The 22,807-nt window shown below is 32.8% G+C and overlaps 1 protein-coding gene across 3 annotated transcripts in view; it reads left to right on the top strand.

The window, feature by feature from the left end:
* The window catches only part of LOC143234209 (RNA-binding motif, single-stranded-interacting protein 1-like), a 125,999-nt gene that overhangs the window by 62,012 nt on the left and 41,180 nt on the right, over nucleotides 1-22,807 (top strand). For all 3 annotated transcript variants that reach the window (XM_076471390.1, XM_076471392.1, XM_076471391.1), the window contains one exon: nucleotides 7,765-7,914. In XM_076471390.1, coding sequence (XP_076327505.1) covers nucleotides 7,765-7,914 — 150 coding nt within the window. The remainder of the gene's footprint in view (nucleotides 1-7,764; nucleotides 7,915-22,807) is intronic.

The raw sequence follows: 22,807 nt of genomic DNA, 5'->3' as shown, positions 1-22,807 counted from the left end.
GTGGTGTGCCGAATCTCCACTCGCAAATTAACAGTGTCAACGGTTCAGTCACTCAAAAACATCATATTGCGGTTCTTTAACAGGTGCTCGTTGTGGTGGCAATGCCCACGACGTTTACAAGTGCAAATTAGAACCACGCTGTATTAACTGTAGAGGTCCACACCCCTCTTATTCTATTTCTTGCCCTAAATAGGTGGAGGAGAAAGAGTTGTAATGCTTGAAGACTATAAATAATATCGCCTACCCAGAGGCTACGAAATTATCTTCCCCAACTTCATCTTGGACATACGTTGCTGTACTCCATTCCACTGCCACAGTGGGAGTACAGACAGAGGTCTCTGTGCCTACAGCAGAGTCGTTTGCAAAACACCTGAAGAATATTTTGCCCTCCATCATTAAAAGAGTTAACAAATCTACGTCTACTTCCATCTCTGCCCCTGCCACTCGTTCCAGTGACCCCCCGAGTCCATCCTTTTCTGCAGCCCCGAGAAGTAAATTGACCATTCGATCATTCCTTCAATCGCTGGAATCTTTGTCCACAGACAAAGACCTGCCTACTCGAACCAGTAGAGGCTGATAGACCTTTATCGAACAAAGAAACAAGTGGTTGAAAACAGAAGGGCTCCCTGCCACGTTCTTCTCCACGTAAATAGAAATGGCCACTCTGATCTAGGTTTCTGAAACTGTCGGGGTTTTCGTTGAAATATAGATGACATTAAGGATTTGTTTGATTCTCACTATCCTGAATCTCTCCTCACAGGAAACGTTTCTGAAACCTGCCGATACAGTCATCTTTCAGCAGTTTCTTTTTTTTTTTAGGGAAATGACAGATTGTGTGATAGAAGAGTGCATGGTGGGGTGACACTGCTGGTTGATCAGCATGTGCCAACCCTGTCTTTGCCACTTGATACACCCTTGGAGGCTGGAGCCATATGTGCTTCCTTGGGTCGTACCATCACTATTTGTTCTCTCTGAAGAGACTCGTGATGCCCTCATTGAGCAGTTACTGTCTCCATTTTTGATCTAACTAGTGTCTTGATGGCTACCGGTTGTCGTATAAGATCCACTTATCGTAACAATTCCCTTCAACAATGACTCCCTCTGGTTTCTAACCAGTTTATGCCCTTCTATCAATTTGCGCGGTACCCCTTTGTCCAATTTTTTTAACCTTTACGACTGCAGCTAGGTGATGAGAAACAGTTACGCTGGAAATTTCCAAGTCTGTTGCAAGTGCCCGAACTGTCGTTTGTGGGTTAGCTTCCACAATAGCTCTTAATTTTTCTTCATTCACAACAAATTAAGGTCTTCCTCGAGATTCATTCTCGAGTTCCTATCACCAGAACCAAATTTCTGGAACCAACGCCGAATAGTCCCGTTGAGAAGCATTCCCTTATCCAAACACCAGATTGGTGTTTTTAGCTGCCTCGGCTGCATTTCTTTCCCAATTTGAACTCGTACAAAAAGTAGTCTCAATTGTTTTGAATACATCATTTTATATAGGGTTCTAAAGAGACATAAAAACATGTATAATACAACTTGGCACGACAGACAAATAAGAACAACACTCTCGTCAGTACTGAATAGCATACAGTCAAAGTACCGTATCCAACTTTTTCTAATCGCAGTCACTCTTCAACTAAGCGAAAGTCGGCCATTTCGTATGAAACGACCTTAATGAACTGGTGGTACTCACAAGTCAGTTTAAAGGTTGACCTTTTCGAAGTAAGAATCTCAGTAAGATTAAACCTAGCAAGTGGCTAACTTAAAGCATGTACTCCAAAATGTCACTAAATACGGTAATATGGCAAGCATTTCCCTGAATGTTTAAAGAGAGTAAATCCATAAAACACTCCAAAATGTCACTAAATACGGTAATATGGCAAGCACTTCCTTGAATGTGTAAAGAGAGTAAATTCGTAAAATTGATAAACAATCTAAACCACCCTGTACATCTATTAGTCTGCGTAACGATGCTAATGACGTCATTGTAATGTATGATTTACATCAGGTTAATTTACAAGAAGTGGCGCTACTTATTATGCAAACAAAGATTATAAAGGCTTATATAAGTTGATTTATTTGTGTAATTTGTAACCTCAGTTGTTTGGAAACTAAAGATTTTGCAATACGTAGATTTTATTTGACATGAATTATAGACCAACTTTTGTGTCGACCCCCTCTGCCAGAAAATATTTAGTTATTTGACTTGTAAGCCTACATATTTATTATAATTAAACATAATTATCTTAGATGCTGCTGCTAATAATATAATTAAAACACAGTTTTTGGCAAAAAAATGTTTAACAACAAGGTCCTAAAATCTGAATTTTTTTTAGTCAACATGGCCGCTATATTGGATTGAATTTCGTTCTAGGAACATAATAATAATAAATTTGAAATTGTTGCACCCAAAATCTTCATTGTAGAATGTATTTGGTTTTGATATTTCAAGAAGCAGAGATATGGTCAAACTTATGTTTTAGCAGCCATTATGAATATCTCGAAACGCCGAGGGATGCAAAAGTGGCATCATCCAGATTAAGAATTGGCACGTCCACACTGTATAAGAACTATCGAAAAACGTTTGCTGGACACTACTTCCAGGTTGAAGCCTAAAATTAGCCGTTGCGTCTAAACTAACATGCCCGAGCATGTCGATCATTGTTAGACAACAGAACTTTGTCATGATGGGATATAGTTAGAAGAAATAAACACTCTTGATTAATGTTACTCTCACGGAGCCTAAACATAAATCATTATATTTTGCCTTTAAAACTGAAAATATGAGCCGTCATCGTCAAGTTGTAACAACATATCTTAGAGTATGAATACATGAGGTAATGATACTGGGGAAAAAAACGCGATCTGCCACGGACGTCGCAAGATTTTTTGTCTCATCTTCGGAGTGGGTGGAGTGTTTCTGAAATTAACAATACAAGTAAGCCGTGAGTTAGAAGCAGTCTATTACATATTCTGTAACAAAGTTCTTGTCAGGTTGAAGAAACACATTAGTATAGAAAAGAGGTAATCAGAATATAGAACTATAATGCTGCTCTTGCATTATTATATTTAATTTTCCGTGACCAAAAAATGCAAAATGCAATTAAGGCTCACGAGAGGTGCCCCCAACGTCGACCTCTCTCTCTTCCTGCGACGTCTATGCCAGTGTACTTTTATTACGTGTGTGTGTGTGTATATATATATATATATATGAATGTATGTTCATTCCATTATATCAAATATCTAATAATTTTCAAGGTAATTAGTCAGATGTTTATCATATTCATTTACAATGGACCTCGTCAGTTTGTACCATATTTGCAAAATTATATCTGTAATTTTGTTTTGCCTTGAATGAAGTTTATCATATAGCTGATTAACTGTGGAAAGCAGTCATCAAGGGGAAAAATGTTTTTTTCTGGTGCAAAACTATTTAACTACAATGTACTTTGAATGGAAAGTGGAGTTACTATTTGACAAATTATGTTCAGTAGTGAAATGTTTAGAACAGTTGTAACATTTTTGTGCATCATACGTTAATCTGAGGGTCGTGGGTTCGATAGTGGTCCAACCAAACATACTCATCCTTTCAGCTGTGATGGTGATATGTGAAGGCTAGTTTCACTATTTGTTGGTAAAAGAGTTGGCAGTGGGTAGTGATGACTAGCTGCCTTCCCTCTAATCTTTTCACCTTTGGACAGCAGTAAGTCTATGGATTTATAACAGACAGCCTGACATGGCTTTGCTATAAGGAAAAACACAAACCCTCTAGTCTTTCACTGCTAAATTAGGGACGACTAGCACAGATAGTCTTCGTGTAGCTGTGTGCAAAATTTAAAACAATCAATTTGTGTATCGTGTCCTCCAAGTGAAACAACAGCAAGTCTACAGATTTACAATGTTAAAATTAAGAGTTCAATTTCTCTCAGTGGACACAGCAGATAGCCTGATGGGGTTTTGCTGTGAGAAAACACTTGTGCGTCCCCTACCTTTTTGTTTTAAAAGAGAAAAAGAGTGAGAAGTGATACACAGATGTGCATTAAAATGTTACATGTGTTGTAGTAGTTATTATCTTCATTAATAAAATATATATTTAAAAGCTTAATTTTGTATCGTTACACTGTTGACTCTACTCTAATTGCTTGCATTCCACCAAGAAATCAACTGCATCCCCTAGTTGAATCCCACATTTTTAAAAACTCTGCACTGGGGAAGGGGGGGAGATAAAATGTTTCTAGATTTTGTTTTTACTCGCATTGTACACATGAACTCTTACCAATGAATCTTTTGATAATTTGGCTTGTACTTACACAACTGTATTAACAAGAACTATTTTGACAATTTAGAATCCTACATTTTCAGTGAACTCTTGGCTGTACGAGCTATTTCATTCCATTATCACTGTTCAAGACACTTTGGACTTCAAGATGCTGACGTTGACTTTCATTTTTAATAAATCATATGTGTTTGTTTATTGTCTCCCACTTGTTTGTTTTAGGGCTAAGCCACATTAGGCTATCTGCTGTTTATACCACAAGGAATCAAACCCTAGGTTTAAATATTGTAAGTCCATTGCCTCAACAGCACTATCCCACTGGAGGACAATGTTTTTGTGTCACATTATTTCATAGTTCACATGTAACCTTTAGTTTACAGAGTTTTGCACTGTATAGACATAATAAAGTAGAAATAACATTAGTAGTATATTATATAAACAAAAATAAATACACTTGGAAATTATTAAAATCATTATTCTAACTCTTCCTTGTCACAAAGTATGTTGGGTAGTAGTCCTCCCTAGATGAACAGTTAAAGATATAACCTTACCAACACTAAATTCAATAGTATAAAGTCCTTTGGTGAACATCATTGTGGATATGGCAGTAAGGAATGAAGGTTGAGACACATATAATCAGTTAAATATTCTTCAACAGACAGTTTTCTCTATTGTTTTTTGTATTAAATTATTTTTTAATTCAGACAATACCGTGAACTCTGAGATTACATAATATGAAAACTTCAAGTGATTTGATACATTCTAAAAGTGCTATACACAAAAGTCAAATGAAAGTTTGATAACATTAATAACTTACATATCAAATTTTACTTATCAGTAGTCAATGGAATATGTACATTATACTGCATATTCAGTAATACATTCTTATGATAATTCTATTGTTACCTTCCACCAATATAAATATAGATGAGAACATTATTCTTTATTTAAATAAAGTATTTCTTGGTTACAAATAATCTCCTTATACATACCATATTATAAATTTTTTTAAAATCTGTTAGCTTGAGGCATTATATTTGATATGTATGTGTGTGAGTACATCACTACTTTGTTCTGACTTGTTCTTGTTAAGTTGAAGATTTCTGTAAATTTGACATTTCTACATCCTCAGGATTTTTATTCTTTTGTAAAACTAGTTATGCATAAATTTAGTTTTGATTTTTGTTTTCATTGTGAAAGATACTTGTATAAATCTGTGCCTCTGTACATTGACTGTCTTTACTATATAGGTTAATAATGGCAATTGATAGATTTTGTAGAGAATTTCAGTAAAACTTTTCATAAAGAGTTATTAAAAATGTATTATAGATTTATCTTCAACTCACGCCATGTAACTTTGTGAAATTACTGTATGTATGGAGGAGGGGACATCTGCCAAGTAATAATTTCCAAACAACAAGCTGTTTAAAACTTATGATTAAATGTTGTTGTTACTGTGTTGGTGTTTTAAAAGTGAAGAAACATTATATATGGTAGCATTACATTTGGTTGGTTGAAATGTATATTATAATAATATGCATTGGATTTCACCCTACTGAAACTACATTAATAATTTATGTCAATGTATAAAAACAAGTCATTATTTACTTTGTTGTGGATCATGTATAATGCATATTTTGCAAGAACTGCATTTTGAAAAATTGAAATTAAAATACTTTGAGGTTATTGTAAAGTGTATTCTAATGTTGTTGTTTTTTTATGTTTTTTTTAGCAAATCCAGGCAATGGTATCATTTTGAAATAAACTTACATATGTGTGCATACACACACACACACATGCACATCTTCTAAGTGCTTAAATTTTTATATATTATAATCACTGAAATATGTTGTTTTTGGCGGAAGGTAAAGTACAACATACGTGTGTATATGTGTGTCTCTTGATGGTTGAATTTGTATTATGAGTATAATCAATGAGGCTTTAACAGCATAACTGAAAAAAGATGTTATGAAGTGAGAACTTTTACTGCACACTTCCTCAATGATACAAAAAGTGTTTTTACAGCCTTGTAATAAGAAAGGTGAAAGAAAAAGAAGATCATTGTTGTGTATGCATCAGGGTGATCCAGATGTGAAAAATAAATAGTAGATTTAGTAAATATATGTATTGGGTTGAGGAATAATTCATGAGCGTTTTTTCAAGTTAAAAAAATATATTCATAAATGAAATGCTTTAGCAAAATATTTCATGTCATTTGGTAGATAATTTTTTGCTCTAATAGATGGTGTGTTTGATTTTCATATGTCTTTAATTTTTGCTTTCATTTTCAGCTCATTAAATGGAATGTCAAGTGGACGGACAAAATCGAGCATTTTCGACACCATCTGCTTTTCGCATTTAATTTCTTGCAATTTCGTTTAAAACAATGCACACTATATACCTAGGTATTACATGAAATAAAGTATCATAATAAATGTTTTGGGTGTAATGTGTTCATGCATTGAAGTATTGTATTGTCTTGCATGTAATGCTTGAATGAAATTATTTAAAAACGCTCACGAATTATTCCTCAACCTAATATTTAAGTTAGCATGTATATGATTGTCTTAGTTCTTCTTGTGATTTTATTTTATTTTTGCTTCATTCATGTATGTTTCTGTCTTTGTGTTACAAGGGCTCGGCATGACCAGGTGGTTAAGGCACTCGTCTTGTAATCTGAGGTTCTCAGGTTCAAATCCCTGTCACACCAAATGTGCTTGCCCTGTCAGCTGTGGGGGCATTATAATGTGATTGTCATTCCCACTATTCATTGGTAAAAGAATTGGCAGTGGGTGGTGATGACTAGCTGCCTTCCCTCTTGTCTTAAACTGCTAAATGGGGGACAGCTAGCGCAGATGGTCCTGGAGCAACTTTGCACGAAATTCAAAACAAGCCAAACGTGTTATGAGGTTAATCTTCGTAACAGTCAATATAAAAAGCAGAAAATATTTTGAACTGCTTGGAATAGATAATTGTTCAAGTTTAATTGATTTTAAAAACTGACAAGTTGAGTAAAGTGCTTTTATATTGAAGCATGATATGATTTTTAAGGAAAGCATTTTTTTATTGTTGTGTTTTCAGTTATTGTTCCATAATTATTCAAGCAATATGAATTATTGAGAAAGAATGCATCTTATGTTTAAACTGCTTTTATAGTAGTGTTGATATTATATAAGCTGTTTTAAATTTTACATTTTTGATCATGTTTTATCTTAAAAGAACACTAGCTATTCAAATGTGGAGAAGAGGATAAAAAAAAAGTCACTCATCTTATTGCTTCTAACATTGTCATTGGTTGGTAAAGAGTATCTCAAGAGTTGGTGGTGGGTGGTGTTAACAAGCTACTTTCCCTCTAGTCTGACACTGCTAAATTAGGGATGACTAGTGCAGATAGCCCTCGTGTATGTTTTAATGCTAAATTACTTTGTTCAGTTGAAACGTTCAGGTATCAATGAGAAGAAATATATATATTTCATTTTATTTAACAGCCTCGCCCATCGTACAGTGCCAAGCCTCGTGGTTGGTCAACCACTGGTCTTTCAGGTCCGCCTCATTTTAGACCACAGCTAACCTCTTACTTCCCGGGCCGCTATCCTGTGCAGATGCCACCAGCATATGGAGCGTATTCTCATCAGCATGTAAGTTATATTATTACATTACATTTGTAAAGTTTCTTGTTGTTTAACTTTTTAAGTGAAGCAGGTGTTAAATTAAAAAAAAATGCATATTTAGCTCTTAGAAAATGATAGTTGAATAATTGAGTGTTTAAAATTAAGAAGTATACATTTTTTTTTCTAGGAAAGTATAACTTATAAATGAGTGACTGTCTTTTACTAGTAAAATTACTTGGAGAAAGGATTTTATGCCTTTTTTCTTTTAATCATCTGTTTACCACAGGGAATCAAACCCTGGAATTACAGTGTTGTAAGTCTGTAAAGTTACCTCTTACCCAAAAGGGTAAGCAAGTTATCATGTTTTACCTCATTGTGAGGGAAAGATCATAAAGTGAGTGAAATGTGATTAGGACAAAAGGAGATCAGAATGTAGTTAATGCAGGTGCAATCTGTTTCAAGTGGACCACTTATGATGGTGCACTGCTAACCTCTCACTGTCTAAATATTGTCCCTATAATCACAATGTGTATGTGTTTGACATGAAGTTCGGTGTTTTAAATTAATAACATAAGTCTCTAGTGTAGCATGTCATCTTTACTTAGCTGTCTTTAAGATTAATAATCTAGTCAGTAGATAAGTTCATTTTGTTTCTTTGTCTTTAAAATTAGAAAGAACAGGTGATTTTTAATGTCCCCATATGGCTCAGTGATAAGCTTGAGAGTTTTTCATGCTAAAAATCAAGTTTTGATTCCTACCAGTTGATACAGTGCATACAGCCTATTATGTAGCTTTGAGTATGAAAACAACTAGGGTTCAGAAGAAGGATAAGCGTGACATACTTTTGTGATTGTTCACTAGTGCTAGCAGGTTATAAACATGAAACTTTTTTTTTTTTTGAACAAGCATGACAAGTGTATGGTAATCCTGAAACAAATGTAACTTTATATTGGGCATAGTTTTATATAAACAAGATTCTGTACAATCAAGGTTGCATAAGTATGTATTTAATCCAGGGCCAAAAATCGTACCTGATTAGGAATTAGGGGTTCTTTAGTAGGGGACTTTCTCTCTTCCTACAAAAACAGAAACTTTTCTCATAAGTAAATTTTGCAGGAGTTGCTTTACTTTGGGCCAAACCTGTATTGTGTTTGAATGAAATATACTAGAATACTTTTGGTTTCTTTGCTGTATATATAATTCACATTTTCTTATTTAGATTTTTATCACTTAAGACCATTTTTGGGCCCCTTGGCAGGTTGAAGTCACTTATCACTCACCAAATACGTGACTACATAATAATTATTTTGCAACTAGTTTACAGAAACAGCAAAAAAGATTGAAAAGGAAGTTTTTATCATAAATAAATATTATCAAAAAGTTTTAATAGAAAACTTAAATACATATTCCATGTTTAAAGCAAATGTCATATAAAGACGTGTTTTTAAAAAAACTAAGTACCCAGAAATATTAAGTGCAAGTGTTGTGATTTTTGTTTCCATATAATTAATAATAAAGTGTTTTATTATTGTGTACATATATGTTTTTACCTGGCCTGGAAATAGGCAAATGATTGGGGCACTCAACTCATAATCTGAGAGTTGCAGGCTTGAATTGCACTCGCACCAAACATGCTTACCCTTTCAACCATGGGGGTGTTATGATGTGGCAGTCAAACCCACTATTTGTTGTTGAAAAGTAGCTCAAGAGTTGGTGTGGGTGGTGATGACTATTTGCTTTCCTTCTAGTCTTACACTGCTAAATTAGGGATGGCTAGTGCAGAAAGCCCTTGTGTGGCTTTGTGTGAAATTTGAAAAACAAACATTTTTTTACCTGTTTTGCAGGTGAATTGGATAACATTTTGTACTGGTTTATAAGCTTATCAGATATTGGTCTTAGAATTAGATTGTGGAAATGATACTAAACTATTAAGGGTAAAGGTTTCTTTTTTTTTTTTAGAGCAAAATATTAAGTGTAGATGGAAATATGGCTACATAAAGATTCATGTATCAAAATAATATATATACTATATGTTAGGAATGCTAGATAACTAGCACTTCAAATTTAAAGTCTTTATCAGAATGCACTCACAAGATATTGTTTAAAGGTAGAATTTTTTTACATCAAATTTACACAGACAAAATTTTTGACATTGTGTAGTGAAACTTGCAAAGAAACTACCAACACTGTTCACTAGATAGAATGCAGTGGGAATTTGGATTTTATTTAAATTTCATCTTTCTAAAATTCATTACAGGGTATGATTTGTTTTTTTTTTTTTTTTGCAATCACTTACAATTTATTTTCCTGTATTAAGAAATATTTTGTTTGTGTCATGAGGTAAGTTAATAGAGCATATTTTCTTTAGTACTGAAATGCTTAGGATAATCATATGACTTGCTTTATCAGTAGAATTAAAGGATCCACTTTCACATAAGTTTGTATTTGATAAATTTCTTATCAAAGAAACATTTATTCCATGATGTATTCATTTTCTTTGTTATCATCACCATCTTCATTTAAGGCCAAAATATTATCATCAGTAATATCCATATCATGTTCAACTTCATCATTGATGTTCACAACATGCTGACTGTAATTTGACTATGGTCATTTTTTTCATCAGTTTCTTGCATTATTAGTACTTCCCAATAAAATTTTTAGCTGATCCCTCTCATGTCTGATTCAATTCAACAGACTTTAACAAACCCTCACATGTACAAGCACAAAAAAGCATGGTAAGCATTTTGAACATCTAAACCTATTACGTATATAAGGTAAAGGTTCTGTTTTGAACCAGAACTGCAATTTATTTCAACTCTTGTTGAAACAGTCATCAGTAATTTCAATCTATAGATTTAGAACAGCCACTGGTCTACTGAAGTTAAAAAGAGGCAAAATTGTCTTTTTTTGTTTGTTTAATAATATTGTTCAAAAGATAAACTGAAATAAAAATTTCTTCACAATGTGGCTTGCTTTTGTTTTCTGATCAACATGAGTTTATCCAATTTGTATGTTATGGACAGTTTTAAGTAGACTAATATACTAGTACTTGTTTTTATCAAAAACATCTAACTTAAAAATTAATTTGTTTCTTTTTTTAACAGCAATTACAGTAATTCATGACTTTTTCTGAATATTATCTGTGATTGAAATTATTCAATTTACAAACATTTATAAACATTGATATTATTGTTTATACTATCTAGAATTCAGAATTTCTTGAGCTTAAAGGCTGAATAGCAAGCTTATTTTATCATTTTTACCCATTGAAATGTAACACAGGAAACATGTCAATTCATTCTGTAATGATAGGGAGGGTATTAACTTTATATATAAAAATATGTAAAGGTAAATGGATAAGATGTTGTATTTTTATTAGTCTTTTTTTTAAATTACTTAAACATTTTTAACCTGCAAAACTTATTAAGATTCTACCAGTGTTATGTGGTGCGAGATGAAATTATTTTATAGTTCCAACTTAATACTTATAATTTTTATTCAATCTAAATTTGAATAAAAAGGGGGCATCCAATTATCATGGTAATGAAAAAAACATTTATGTTAAATGTGATGGACTAATGAATTAGTCCAAAAATAAAAACATGCAATTTAGTATGTACTGTATCATTTAAACATTTGAATGGAACCATGGAGTTTTATTACTGTTTTTTAACCAACTCTTAGTTGATAAAATATAAAAGCTCATGAAAGAATCTCAAAGTGGTAAACTTAAACAACCCCTTAAGAATATCATATTCTTAATAAGAGCTATGTAATTATTCTTTATTTAGTTGCCAATGTTACAACATTAATCTAAATGATAAAGAAATACTATCAAATAGTTTTAAAACGTTTTTGAGAGATGAAAGAAAAAAGAACAAATTACTTAAATAAGAAACATAACTTGTATTTACAGTCACCTTGCAAACAAAATGGAGAAGCACCCCTTGAAATCTGCAACTGGTTGTACATTGTGGTTAAGGTGAAGGAATTTTTGGAGAATTAATTTAATTTTTCTTGGTTTTAGAGTTTCATGTTTTTAGTTCAGTACTTGTGTGTAGCTGTCACTGTTGTGGGTTTCATTCAGTGTAGAAGCACCTCTATACATATCCATAACCTGTTATACATTATGGTCAAGGTGATGACACATTTGGAAAATTAATTTGTTTGTTCTTGTTTCTTTAGTGTGATCTTTTTTACATCAGTAGTTGAATATAACTATCACTGTTATGGGTTTCATTTGTTCTTTTCTGTTGTAATTTAAGTGTTGTTTGATGGTTATTTCCAACACTATCCTGTTACTTCCTCTACTGGTTCCAGTATATTGATTTCACACGTGCAAATCAAGTTCTACAATAAATAATGGTATTCTTGTCACTCAATGCAATCTAAATATCTTAAAATTTTCAAAATGTATTAAAAGTACCTTATGCCTTGATGGGCAGAAAAATTGAACTAAGTGTGTTTTGGGTGAATTCTATCAGAAAGAAACATAATTGGCATTATTATTTTCTTTGTTTATACATAATGGTTTTATGAAGAGAGTGGTAATAAAGTTGTCACTGCCTCATACAAACTTTAATAATCTGATGGCAACTATGTGGTTTTAGCCTTTGAAAGTGTTATAGTTGTACTAGTTTAAAGTGCTTTTGATTTCTCAAAATGCATCTGATGAGATCAAATATCAGATTAAAAAATCCCATTAAAATCTTTGAAACTTTTTATACTGTGGTAATCCTTGTAACAGTTTCACCTATATGAAAATGTAACACTGTATATTCCTTGTACGAACCAACATACAGCTACAACATGTCTGACCAACTAAAAGTTGTGGAAGGGTGTGAAAGTGAAACTAAGGTAGTTAAGCATAGTTAAAGTTGTCATCTATCATCAAGTAAAGTAAAATAATTTTGATAAAGGTGTTGAGCAACCTGACATTAACCGTGTTCTGAAGTACATCTTTTATGGAGTAAAAGACAGCCCACAAGTGACATAAACTGAACATAATATTCTTGTGATGAAAAACAATGCTAGAAAAACTAAAAACAATAAAGACTGCAATTCTTTTTCACTCTCAAAAATTGTTATGAAACGTCCAACTAAATATACTGTAAAGTTTAAGCAGAAATAAATGATACTGAAAAAAGATAAAAGACCCACTTATACAACTGAACCAAGAGTAAATAACCTCAAGTAATGGTTATAGTAACAGAATTTTAAAATAATTTACAGTTTTGTCAATTTAAGAAAGTGTTCGTATTTAAAAGAATTGAAAACCAAAAATTACGCTTTGCAGAAAAAAAGATAATTTATCAACTTTTTTGGGCCACATAAATTTCATATTAAACTGTTAATAAGAACAAAAACATTTTGGCTAGATTGTAAAATTAATATATATTTAAAAATATGTATAAACAAATAAGCAACATGAATTACAACAGCAGACAAATACAGTAATAATGTCTGTGCATACAATGAATGTTAAAATATCATTGAAACTGCAGAGAGAAGGCTTAAAATACGAAGTTACCAATTGATCTTGTCACTGGATATTAAATAATGCTAGGAATGTATATTTTGAAAAGTGTTTACAAAAATGATTTTATTGTACTGCATCAATCCAATATCATAGACTGAATGGCTATTTTTAATTAAAGATGAACAAAATAATTGGGCTTTTGCAGTAAATAGTATATCCACTCTTAGAAAATAATATTCATGATTTGTAAATGTCTTCGTAATCACCTTCAGTGTTGTTTTATTAACACTTCTAACAAAATAATTTTGATCTCACCATCATTTTAGAATCCATGATACACTGCACAACCATTTTTAACAACTAAATTAATTTAACCCTTTATAAAGTTTTAGTGCTAGTGAACAGCATGTTTATTTTGAAATATTGAAGAAAGAATTAAAAGAAGGATTTATACACATCTTATGTTAAAGTAAAAGACAGTCAGCTGCTGTTCTTCCATTTGTTAGAGAATATATTTTACCAGCCCTTTTTAATAAGAAAAGATGTTGCTCAAATTTTCAACATATTTATGAATGAGAAAAACAATTCTTTCTTTATTCATTCAGCATATGTATATGAATTTTATATTAAATTCACTACTTTGCATTCCACCGCCAGAACAATGTATTCTCCCCCCAACAAATCATCCTAGCAGCTATTGTTATATAAACTTTGGTTTATACATCATGATCCATTCAGATTCTTAATCTTACTTGTATGTTTTCTACTAATGAACTACCAGATATTAACTATTTATCAAAACAAATTCACAAAACAGTCACCAAACATGCTCACCCTTTCACCTATGGGGGCTTTATAATGTGAGGGTCAATCCCACTATTCGTTGATAAGAGTAGCCCTAGAGTTGGTGGTGGATGGGCAGAGCACAGATAGCCCTCGTGTAGCTTTGCGCGACATTCAAAACAAGCCCAAGCAGTTTGATATGTAATTTACATCTATTAATTTAGTTGGTTAACCTTTAATTCGTTATACATTGATTAGCATATAATTTGCATATTAATTCTGCCTGCATAATTTATTTTCTACATAATATGAATGTCAGGCAAAAGCACTGGAGGTTTATATAAAACATGTTTTAGTTAATAAACAAAACTGCTCAAGATAAATAATTTGTAGTTCAGGTACGTTAAGAAGAGAAGAGAAGATAGGATCTTCTCAGTACGTTTTATTCTCACCAAACCTTTATTACAGAAGAAAGTAAAGCAATGTGATCCAAGACTAATATTATATTTTTATAAATGTTTGATGAGTGTTTCTGTCACTAATCGCTAAACAACTGTTCTAACAAAACTTTTTATAGACAAAAATTAACCTCCTGCCTACATTAAATAACCATGGATATAAACGGGAGATATCTTCTGAGTATCTGAATAATATCTCAGATATTTTGTTTAAATAGTAAATGCATTATTTTGGATATCATGCTTTTTAGCCCCTCCCTTTTAAAAATACTGGACCTGCCTCCCAAGAACAGTTAAAACATGATGCATATTAATAATATACAGTTCAGAATCGTACATATTTCAACAGTATGATTACAATAAATTTGATATGGGAGTTAGTGAAAATTGTTTTCCTCATATATACTCTCATTAAAATTTCGGTGTCTTTTACTGCACAGATGGAATAGCGCTTCGTTCGATTGTTTGTAATAACGGATCGTGTAATTAACGTCTTCATAATTAGACTATTTTACAAAGAAAGCGATGCTCATTTCACTGAGTGAAATCACTTTGTGTGTTTGTACATATCTTGTTCAGAAGGTATTGGATATACTCTCTTCACCCGCGGTTTTTCTCGTGTTTTTATTGATTATTTCTTTTTCTACACATTTTCGTTCATATTCAGTCGCGTTACCAACAGCCTGTACTTTGTTCACAACATTACATGAATAGTGAGTGTTGCGCTGTTTAAAAGTCAAGTTTGTTACGCGAGTCATCCGGTTGGTGGTAAAATAATTTCGATAGAGGCTCCATCTGCTGAAAGAAAGTTTACAATTAGTGAAAAATATTTTTAACGCTTCTTTGTTGAAATATTTTTAAATATAAATTTAATAGGGGTGGATCGTGAAATAAAAATTGTGTAGCCTAATTAAAAAACTTAATTTTTCTTTTTCAGTTTAGTGAATTATTGTTGACAGTCTTTTAGGCAGTAAGCAAGAACACCAGGTAATTTGTTGAACTAAAGAAAACCCACAAAGATGCCGAGATGAATATGTGTGTGATATTAAAAACAACAACAACATACATTTAGATGGAAATGTTTATGAAAGTGGAAACGTGATTCCTTTGAATAGCCTAATCGCCGGCAGTCAGCATACGATTTTATTTTTAGCCTCAGCGCTATCCTACCCCCTCTGTTTTGTTCGCTACAAAGCTGAAAGAATATGAGATTGAAACCACTTTAAAGAAAAACTGGTAATAGAAATTATACCATCTTTCTTTCTTTTTTTACGTAAGATAGACAAAGAAGCTTTAAACCCTTATTTGTGTTTATGTTATGCGTAACGGTTGATAATAACAGTACCTATACATTTCTTATGCTATTAGTTTGAGTTTTAAAAGTTAGAGCAAAGTCTCCTTTAAGGCAAATAAAGTAAGGCAGCTGCCTAAGGTTCCTCGCTAACCTACATGGGTGCTTCAGTAAGGCAGCTGCCTAAGGTTCCTCGCTAACCTACATGGGTGCTTCTAGGAATGATTTTTATAGATGAAGCTGTAATCTCATTTCCCTTTAAAAAACAACACACACACACACACACACACAAAAAACAAGCAAACGAATTATGCCGTTCTGTTGTGCACTGTATTTACATTTTCGTATTATGTTGGCCTCACACTGCCCCGTAGTGAATAAGATCGACTTTTAACAAGTGCGTATATAGTTTAACTATATTGCATTAATTTTACTTTCAACTATGCAGTTTCATATTATGACGAAATTGTAGGTGAAACTGTTTGAGGTTTTGTTTTAGAAACGACATATGTAGTTCAGAGGTGTGGTTTACGTAATGTTTTTTAGACTAAAACCCCTTGTTCACTAGGTGACAGCACAAGCATAAAGCAAAAGGTTAGTCGTTAAGTAGAGCTTCAGATATACTTATAGGTTTTACTTATTTAATTACTAAATTATACAGAGAAATATAAATTACAAAGTAGAGAAAAAATAATATAAAACATTTTACTCTATCTGATAGGAACATAAAAGAACAGTAAGTGTGTTGATGCTTGATTAATTGAAATGAGTACGTTCTTCGCGTTTAAGGTATAATATTGATGTATATATATATATATATATATATATATATATATGTATGTATATATGAAATCTTAAGATGCCTGTTTTGTCTTTTGTATGTGCGCTGGCGTTTCAATTATGCCAAATGTGTTTTGTTTTTGTTGGTTCTTTAAGGTTCTTGGGTGTAACAGAGCTGAACCAAAAGTATGGATGTCAGTACAGGGCTTAGGTATAGTACTACCAAAAACAGGTCTAATATCTCTGCTATTTTGAATTTTTTTCTCTTTGTTCATGTACTTCTCTTTTGAGAAACTACTTGGGAAGTGAACGAGAGAATGAGTTCTGTTAAGAATATTTAGATCGCGTTTTAAGTATATGAACATTCTAGACCATAGCTTTTAAAACAGATGAACATTTGTATTTTTTCTGAACAACAGAATTCCTGAACCTCCAGGTACTTTTGTTATACATCAATAGCTAATTTCACTGTCATAAATATTTGTGTACATTATCAATAGGTGGCGCTGCATCAGCACGACAGGCACTCGTTGTGCTATTGGATGCAGAAGCTTTAAAATCTGATTATTACGTGGTTCAAGCAATGTAGAATTTAGAGTGGCACAGGAAGTTAGACCTGACTGACCTCACTATTCTCAAGTCAGTACTGTGTGCACTGTGGCAAGTTTTTCCAGAGTTCTTCAGCCTTGAGCTTTGACGTATTTAGTGTTAATAAGTGAAAAGAAAACGGGAGAGGAGGTTGATCAATTCAGCTTAGGTAGCCCTTTACGCGGGATATTTATATATATGTTTAGTAAATAACATTGTCACTTCACTCCTAGGGGTTGGTGGGTTATTTGACGGAGCACGGAAAGTGGTCTACCGATAAGCATTTTGCAAAGGACATCGTTATTTAGCCAACTACACGTTTAGTTTGTTACTACTGTATTAAAAACGATTTTCGCAGAAGTTAGAAGAGAAAGTCACCGTTTTGTGGACTATACTTTATAAGGATAAAGTAACTGAGTAAAATAAATGGTCAAACAAGGTTTAAGTTTAACAGTGACTGTCTGATAAATACTATAGCGAATATCCTAAGCTTGTTCGTTCGTTATCTTCTGTTGTTTGTATTGACGTTCGCTCAAAATGCAGTCTTGTCAAAATAGAGGTGGATACCGAGAAACCAACGTACATATACAAGGTCGAAAGGGCTCAAATAATTACAGTTTTTATCAGAAGAAGGTAAGCTACTGTCTTGTATAGATATTACTAACATTACCAGTTGTTTGCGATATTAACTTTTGTCTTTAAATTGATTAACTCACCATCTTTTGCGATAGGTAGTTCGTCGTATGATTTATGTCGTAGTCATAAAATAATATCCAACAGAACAGCAGTAATTTTTGTCTAATTTGGTACACCGAGGAACCTTCTCGCTGTGTTAAAACATTCCTGAAGTGGGTCTTGTGGTAGTGTTAGGGTGTGGTTCTTTGTGGACAATCCATTCACGCCGGGAGCCCATATTATGTGCGAACGTAGTCGTGATTTTTTTTTTTCCACGTTCGAACACCACCATGTGTAGAAAGGTTATGATTACGAAGACACAATTGGCTGTTTGTAATTCTCAGGATGGCAAGTTGATTGAAATTGTGTATTCGTAAATTTACGTAATAACAATAATAATACCAGTAAAGTTTAGTATTACTAATAATAAAGTGGAAACTCTTGCATTATACGCAACATTGTTACTTGCTAATGTATTATTTCGTCTACTGATCTATCCACATTTATATTATTAGGGTTTGTAATCGTGGAATGGGTGTGGAGTTAAGGTATAGCTTTAAAAAATGTTTGCTTCATATGTGTATATAAATCGTGTTTTATAAACCACTTTTTTCTGTTGGTATTACACTTCTGTTTCAGTATTGTAAACATGTAAAATCTTCGTAGGAAACAAAACTAAAACCTAAAGAATATGTTCTGTCTGGAATTTCATTCTGTGATTGTTTTTATTGTCCTTAAGTTTTACATTTTCTACAGTCATTCCGGTACGCTGAATCCGAAAATGGTGGCCATTTTTCTCCCACACGGACAGATATTTGACAAAACGTCATATACTCGTTATTTATATAAATTAATTATTTTCATTGAAATCGAATGTCATTTCGTTATGCTTAAAATGTTGACAACCACTGGTATAGTATACATTTCTCTAGACCAGCCGCGACGCGAATCTTATCGATCGTTCATTGTGGTAAACGAAATAATTTGATATATGAATTGTTTGCTGATTTGTATTTAAAAAAAAACGAGAGGAAAAAAAATGGATAATATTTTTTTAAATCTTTGTACCAATATTATAGAATTTCTGTTAGTAAAGAAAATTTAAGTTCTCAGGACTGTATAATTAATGACCGATAGTAATTAAGGTAGTGTGTGATTAATATTTTTTCTTTGTCCGATGTGTCATAGAGAAGGTATCGACGGGAATTCTTATTTTTAGCAGCGATACTTTTTCATTATTATTTGTAAGCTAACTAAGTACATCAAAACTACTGTTGTGTGTGATTTCCTTCACGTGCAACTAATGGCTAGATATGGTATCTGGAGTAAAGCAGAAAAAATGTAACGAAGTATCACTACTCACAACTATACTATAGTTTACACTTTTGGGGCATGGCATGGCCTAGCGCGTTAAGGCGTGCGCTTCGTAATCTGAGGGTCGCGGGTTCGCGCCCGAGTCGCGCCAAAGCATGCTCGCCCTTTCAGCCGTGGGTTGCGTTATAATGTGACGGTCAATCCCACTATTCGTTGGTAAGAGTAGCCCAAGAGTTGGCGGTGGGTGGTGATGACTAGCTGCCTTCCCTCTAGTCTTACACTGCTAAATTAGGGACGGCTAGCACAGATAGCCCTCGAGTAGCTTTGTGCGAAATTCCAAAACAAACAAACAAACAAACATTTTTCAAATCACCTTATTGCAGGAAACTTTTTACCACACGAGATTTGATTTTTAATAGGAAGTACGTATTATAAGGTGGTTGTAATAATAATACGTATTACTACTAGCATTATATTGATCTGTCTTTAAGTAGTAAAAAGCAATTTTGCTATCTGAATTACTTATTTTTCGTGTTTTAATTATAGGTTATTTTAATGTGCCAAGTGAATTAAAAGGAATAATTTGTGGAAGAGTTGCACGTGTTTATTGGAATATTTTCATCTCTTGATTGAACTATTTACTATTAAGGTTTTTAAAGTCGAAGTGATGAATAGGTAAATCGAAATAGGCAAGATGTGTGACTTACAGAATTATGTGACGAGAGAATCTACGAATCAGATCCCTGCATGCATACATTTTTTACACGTACAAAATTAACAAAGTTCTTTTCTTTTTTCTTTTTTTTCTATTGAATTAAGCAGTTATTAATTAAAAACCGCTATTAACTGGCTAATATATAAATGTTATTCCACAACAAAAGCATCTGCTATTTAAATACCGTTAAGCCTTTTTTTGGCTATTATGGCTTAAGAATTTGGTAACGTGTAATGTTTGCGTTAAAATAATTTGTATTTACACGGAGATGATTTATTATCTCCATAAAACGATTACCATTCAGACATAGTTTGAGTATGACAGACAACATGAAAGAAATGTACAGGTCTAATGTGATATTTCACAGGTCACAGAACAACGTGTCATATCGTTGACGTCATTGGGAAGTTGTCAAGTGACGCAAGACAAACTGGCGCGAAATGTTAGTCCAGACACCAGGTGGAAGTACACATTATTGCACGAATATAAAAGTCATGCATTTAGTATGCCTAGTGTAAATACATGGGTAGGCTAAGTTTAACAGTGATGAAATGTGGAATACGAGTAGATTGTTCATACATATGATCTAGATTAAATTCATAAGTGGTGTACACCCATGTATTTTGATTTCTATAAACTTTTTGTAATACCTTAATATACTTTCGTAGTCGGGGGATACCCTGTTTCCTGAACCACCACCTTCTGTAAAAGTGAGTTTGTAAGTATGTGTACTACAAATGCTCACAAGGGGGGGGTAGTGTACTTCAACTCACCTTAATACAAAATCAATTAACTGTAGTCCCTACGCCAGCACCTGCATCTTAACACATATGCTTCCACTTTCCAAACCACGTACGTGGCCTTTCCTTGTACCATATAATATTACGTAACACCAAAATATCCTTCTTCCTACTCCCACAAAACCGAACGACACGGTTAGAAAGGGTAATGTAATCTTATGAAAATTGTTAGTTACATTAATTGCATAAATTTTGCATATTCTTTACATAAAAATGCACTGTCTAATTTATATTTTTCGTAAATCTTCGCCTGTGGTGTTTCTGACCGAATTTATATAGAGAAAACAACAACGTAGTGATGGATTTATTACGGTTACTTTGATGAATAGTGATTTGAAGAAATGCTTTCCATCGTGTTTATCAAAAGTCTTGTCTAAATTCAATTATCTAAGGTATAAATTTGGGATAATATATAAATTACAAACGACATTTTTTATCCATATTTAACATACCATTATTTAAACATAATTTTTAGTAGATATTACTCTCAATAAATGGCTGAAATAGCTGTCTGTGATGAGGGATATGTAGGTTTCGATAGACCTTCATCAGAGTAATCTTTTCTCTCTTGAGGTTCCAATGAAGGTCTTTTGGTTGAGAACATTGGTTAGAAATGTATTCGAATTTTAAACGTTTATTTTGAAGTCTGTGAATAGTTCTCAGAAAATCTGAGAGAAGATATTAATTTTGCACGTGTTTTTTGTTTTACTTTTTAGTACTTTAACTGATATTTCTTTATACCGAAACCATTGCAAGCCTGTACATGCGGGATGTATTAATCTGAAAAGTTTTCATATTTACTCTATATACTCATGGGTGCACTCGCCCTGTGTACAATGAGAGGTTTATATTTGATTTTTACGTGCAGTCAATCTTTGTATTGTCACAGGTATATTAAAAAATACAACTAATTATTCGTGTCTACTAGATTTATTATTTAAATAAGTAACATATGACGTTAGTGGGATGTTTTTTTTATTGAATGTTTGTATAAATTGTGTGAAAAAGAAATCCCTCAAATGATTTATTGTATTTGAAATGCAATTGTAGGATTAATGTTTTACCTGTTATGGATGCAAATTGTATGTTTTTTTCATATATCAGTAATGATTGATAGAAAGTAGACTCCATTAATTACCACATGTAAGGTAACTGGGATAAATCCCATCAGTATCACTACGAACACCCCTCAGTAACTGATTTAAATTTAACCATCACTGAAGCAGTGAAATTTATACTACAAAAATAACTTATTCACACATCTCGAATGATTCCTAGTTTAAACCATATCTGACAATTCAAAATGCAAAGGCCAAGGAGGTGTAGCTAAATTGTCAAATTATAGTAGGGTTTATCTATTTATTGGTATAACCTCTGTATATTATTTTGTACATAGGTGAACAAAATGTGTACGGTTTATTTACCTACATTGTATTATTTACCAGTGTACAGTAAAGACGAACCTCTTTCACATATGTATATAAATTTAACTTCAAAACTTTTTTTTTTTTTACAACTCTTAATCAAAAACTCAAATTGAAGTGTTTTTTTGTATAAATCTTTAGCAACGTGTTTAATGGATTTTACACGTTGAACGATAAGGTTTTAAACGTTAAATTCGAGGCACTTCTATGAACTTGTAAGACTACAATTGCAACTTAAGTTACAAGTTATAACTGCATGCACGTTTCATTCGAATAACTAGTGTACGTATACTTTTAGTTCTGCACTCAAAACTGGTACACTTACTTAAACACGTGTTTTATACCACTTTTTGTCAGCTCGAGAAATTTTGAAGGTTCTTCGTGATTGAATTTTTATGTAGTAATACAAAAAGGGAAGGCTTAGTATGGTTTACTTTGTTAGTGAATAGCTAGTGCTAAAGCCTCTAAGTATATTTTAATTACATAGTATACAATTTTTGTTTTACCAAAAAAGTTCATTTTAAATATATCTTAGTGGATAATTCATTTTATGGCACTCATTACGTTATCAGTGTTCGTGACAGAGCTCAGTGCTGTATGTACTGGTACA

The sequence above is a fragment of the Tachypleus tridentatus genome, chromosome 12, assembly GCF_004210375.1.
Source record: "Tachypleus tridentatus isolate NWPU-2018 chromosome 12, ASM421037v1, whole genome shotgun sequence".
NCBI classification, from domain to species: Eukaryota; Metazoa; Arthropoda; class Merostomata; order Xiphosura; family Limulidae; genus Tachypleus; species Tachypleus tridentatus.
Note: the sequence above shows the minus strand (reverse complement) of the source record. Positions and strands in the feature narration are given on the sequence as shown.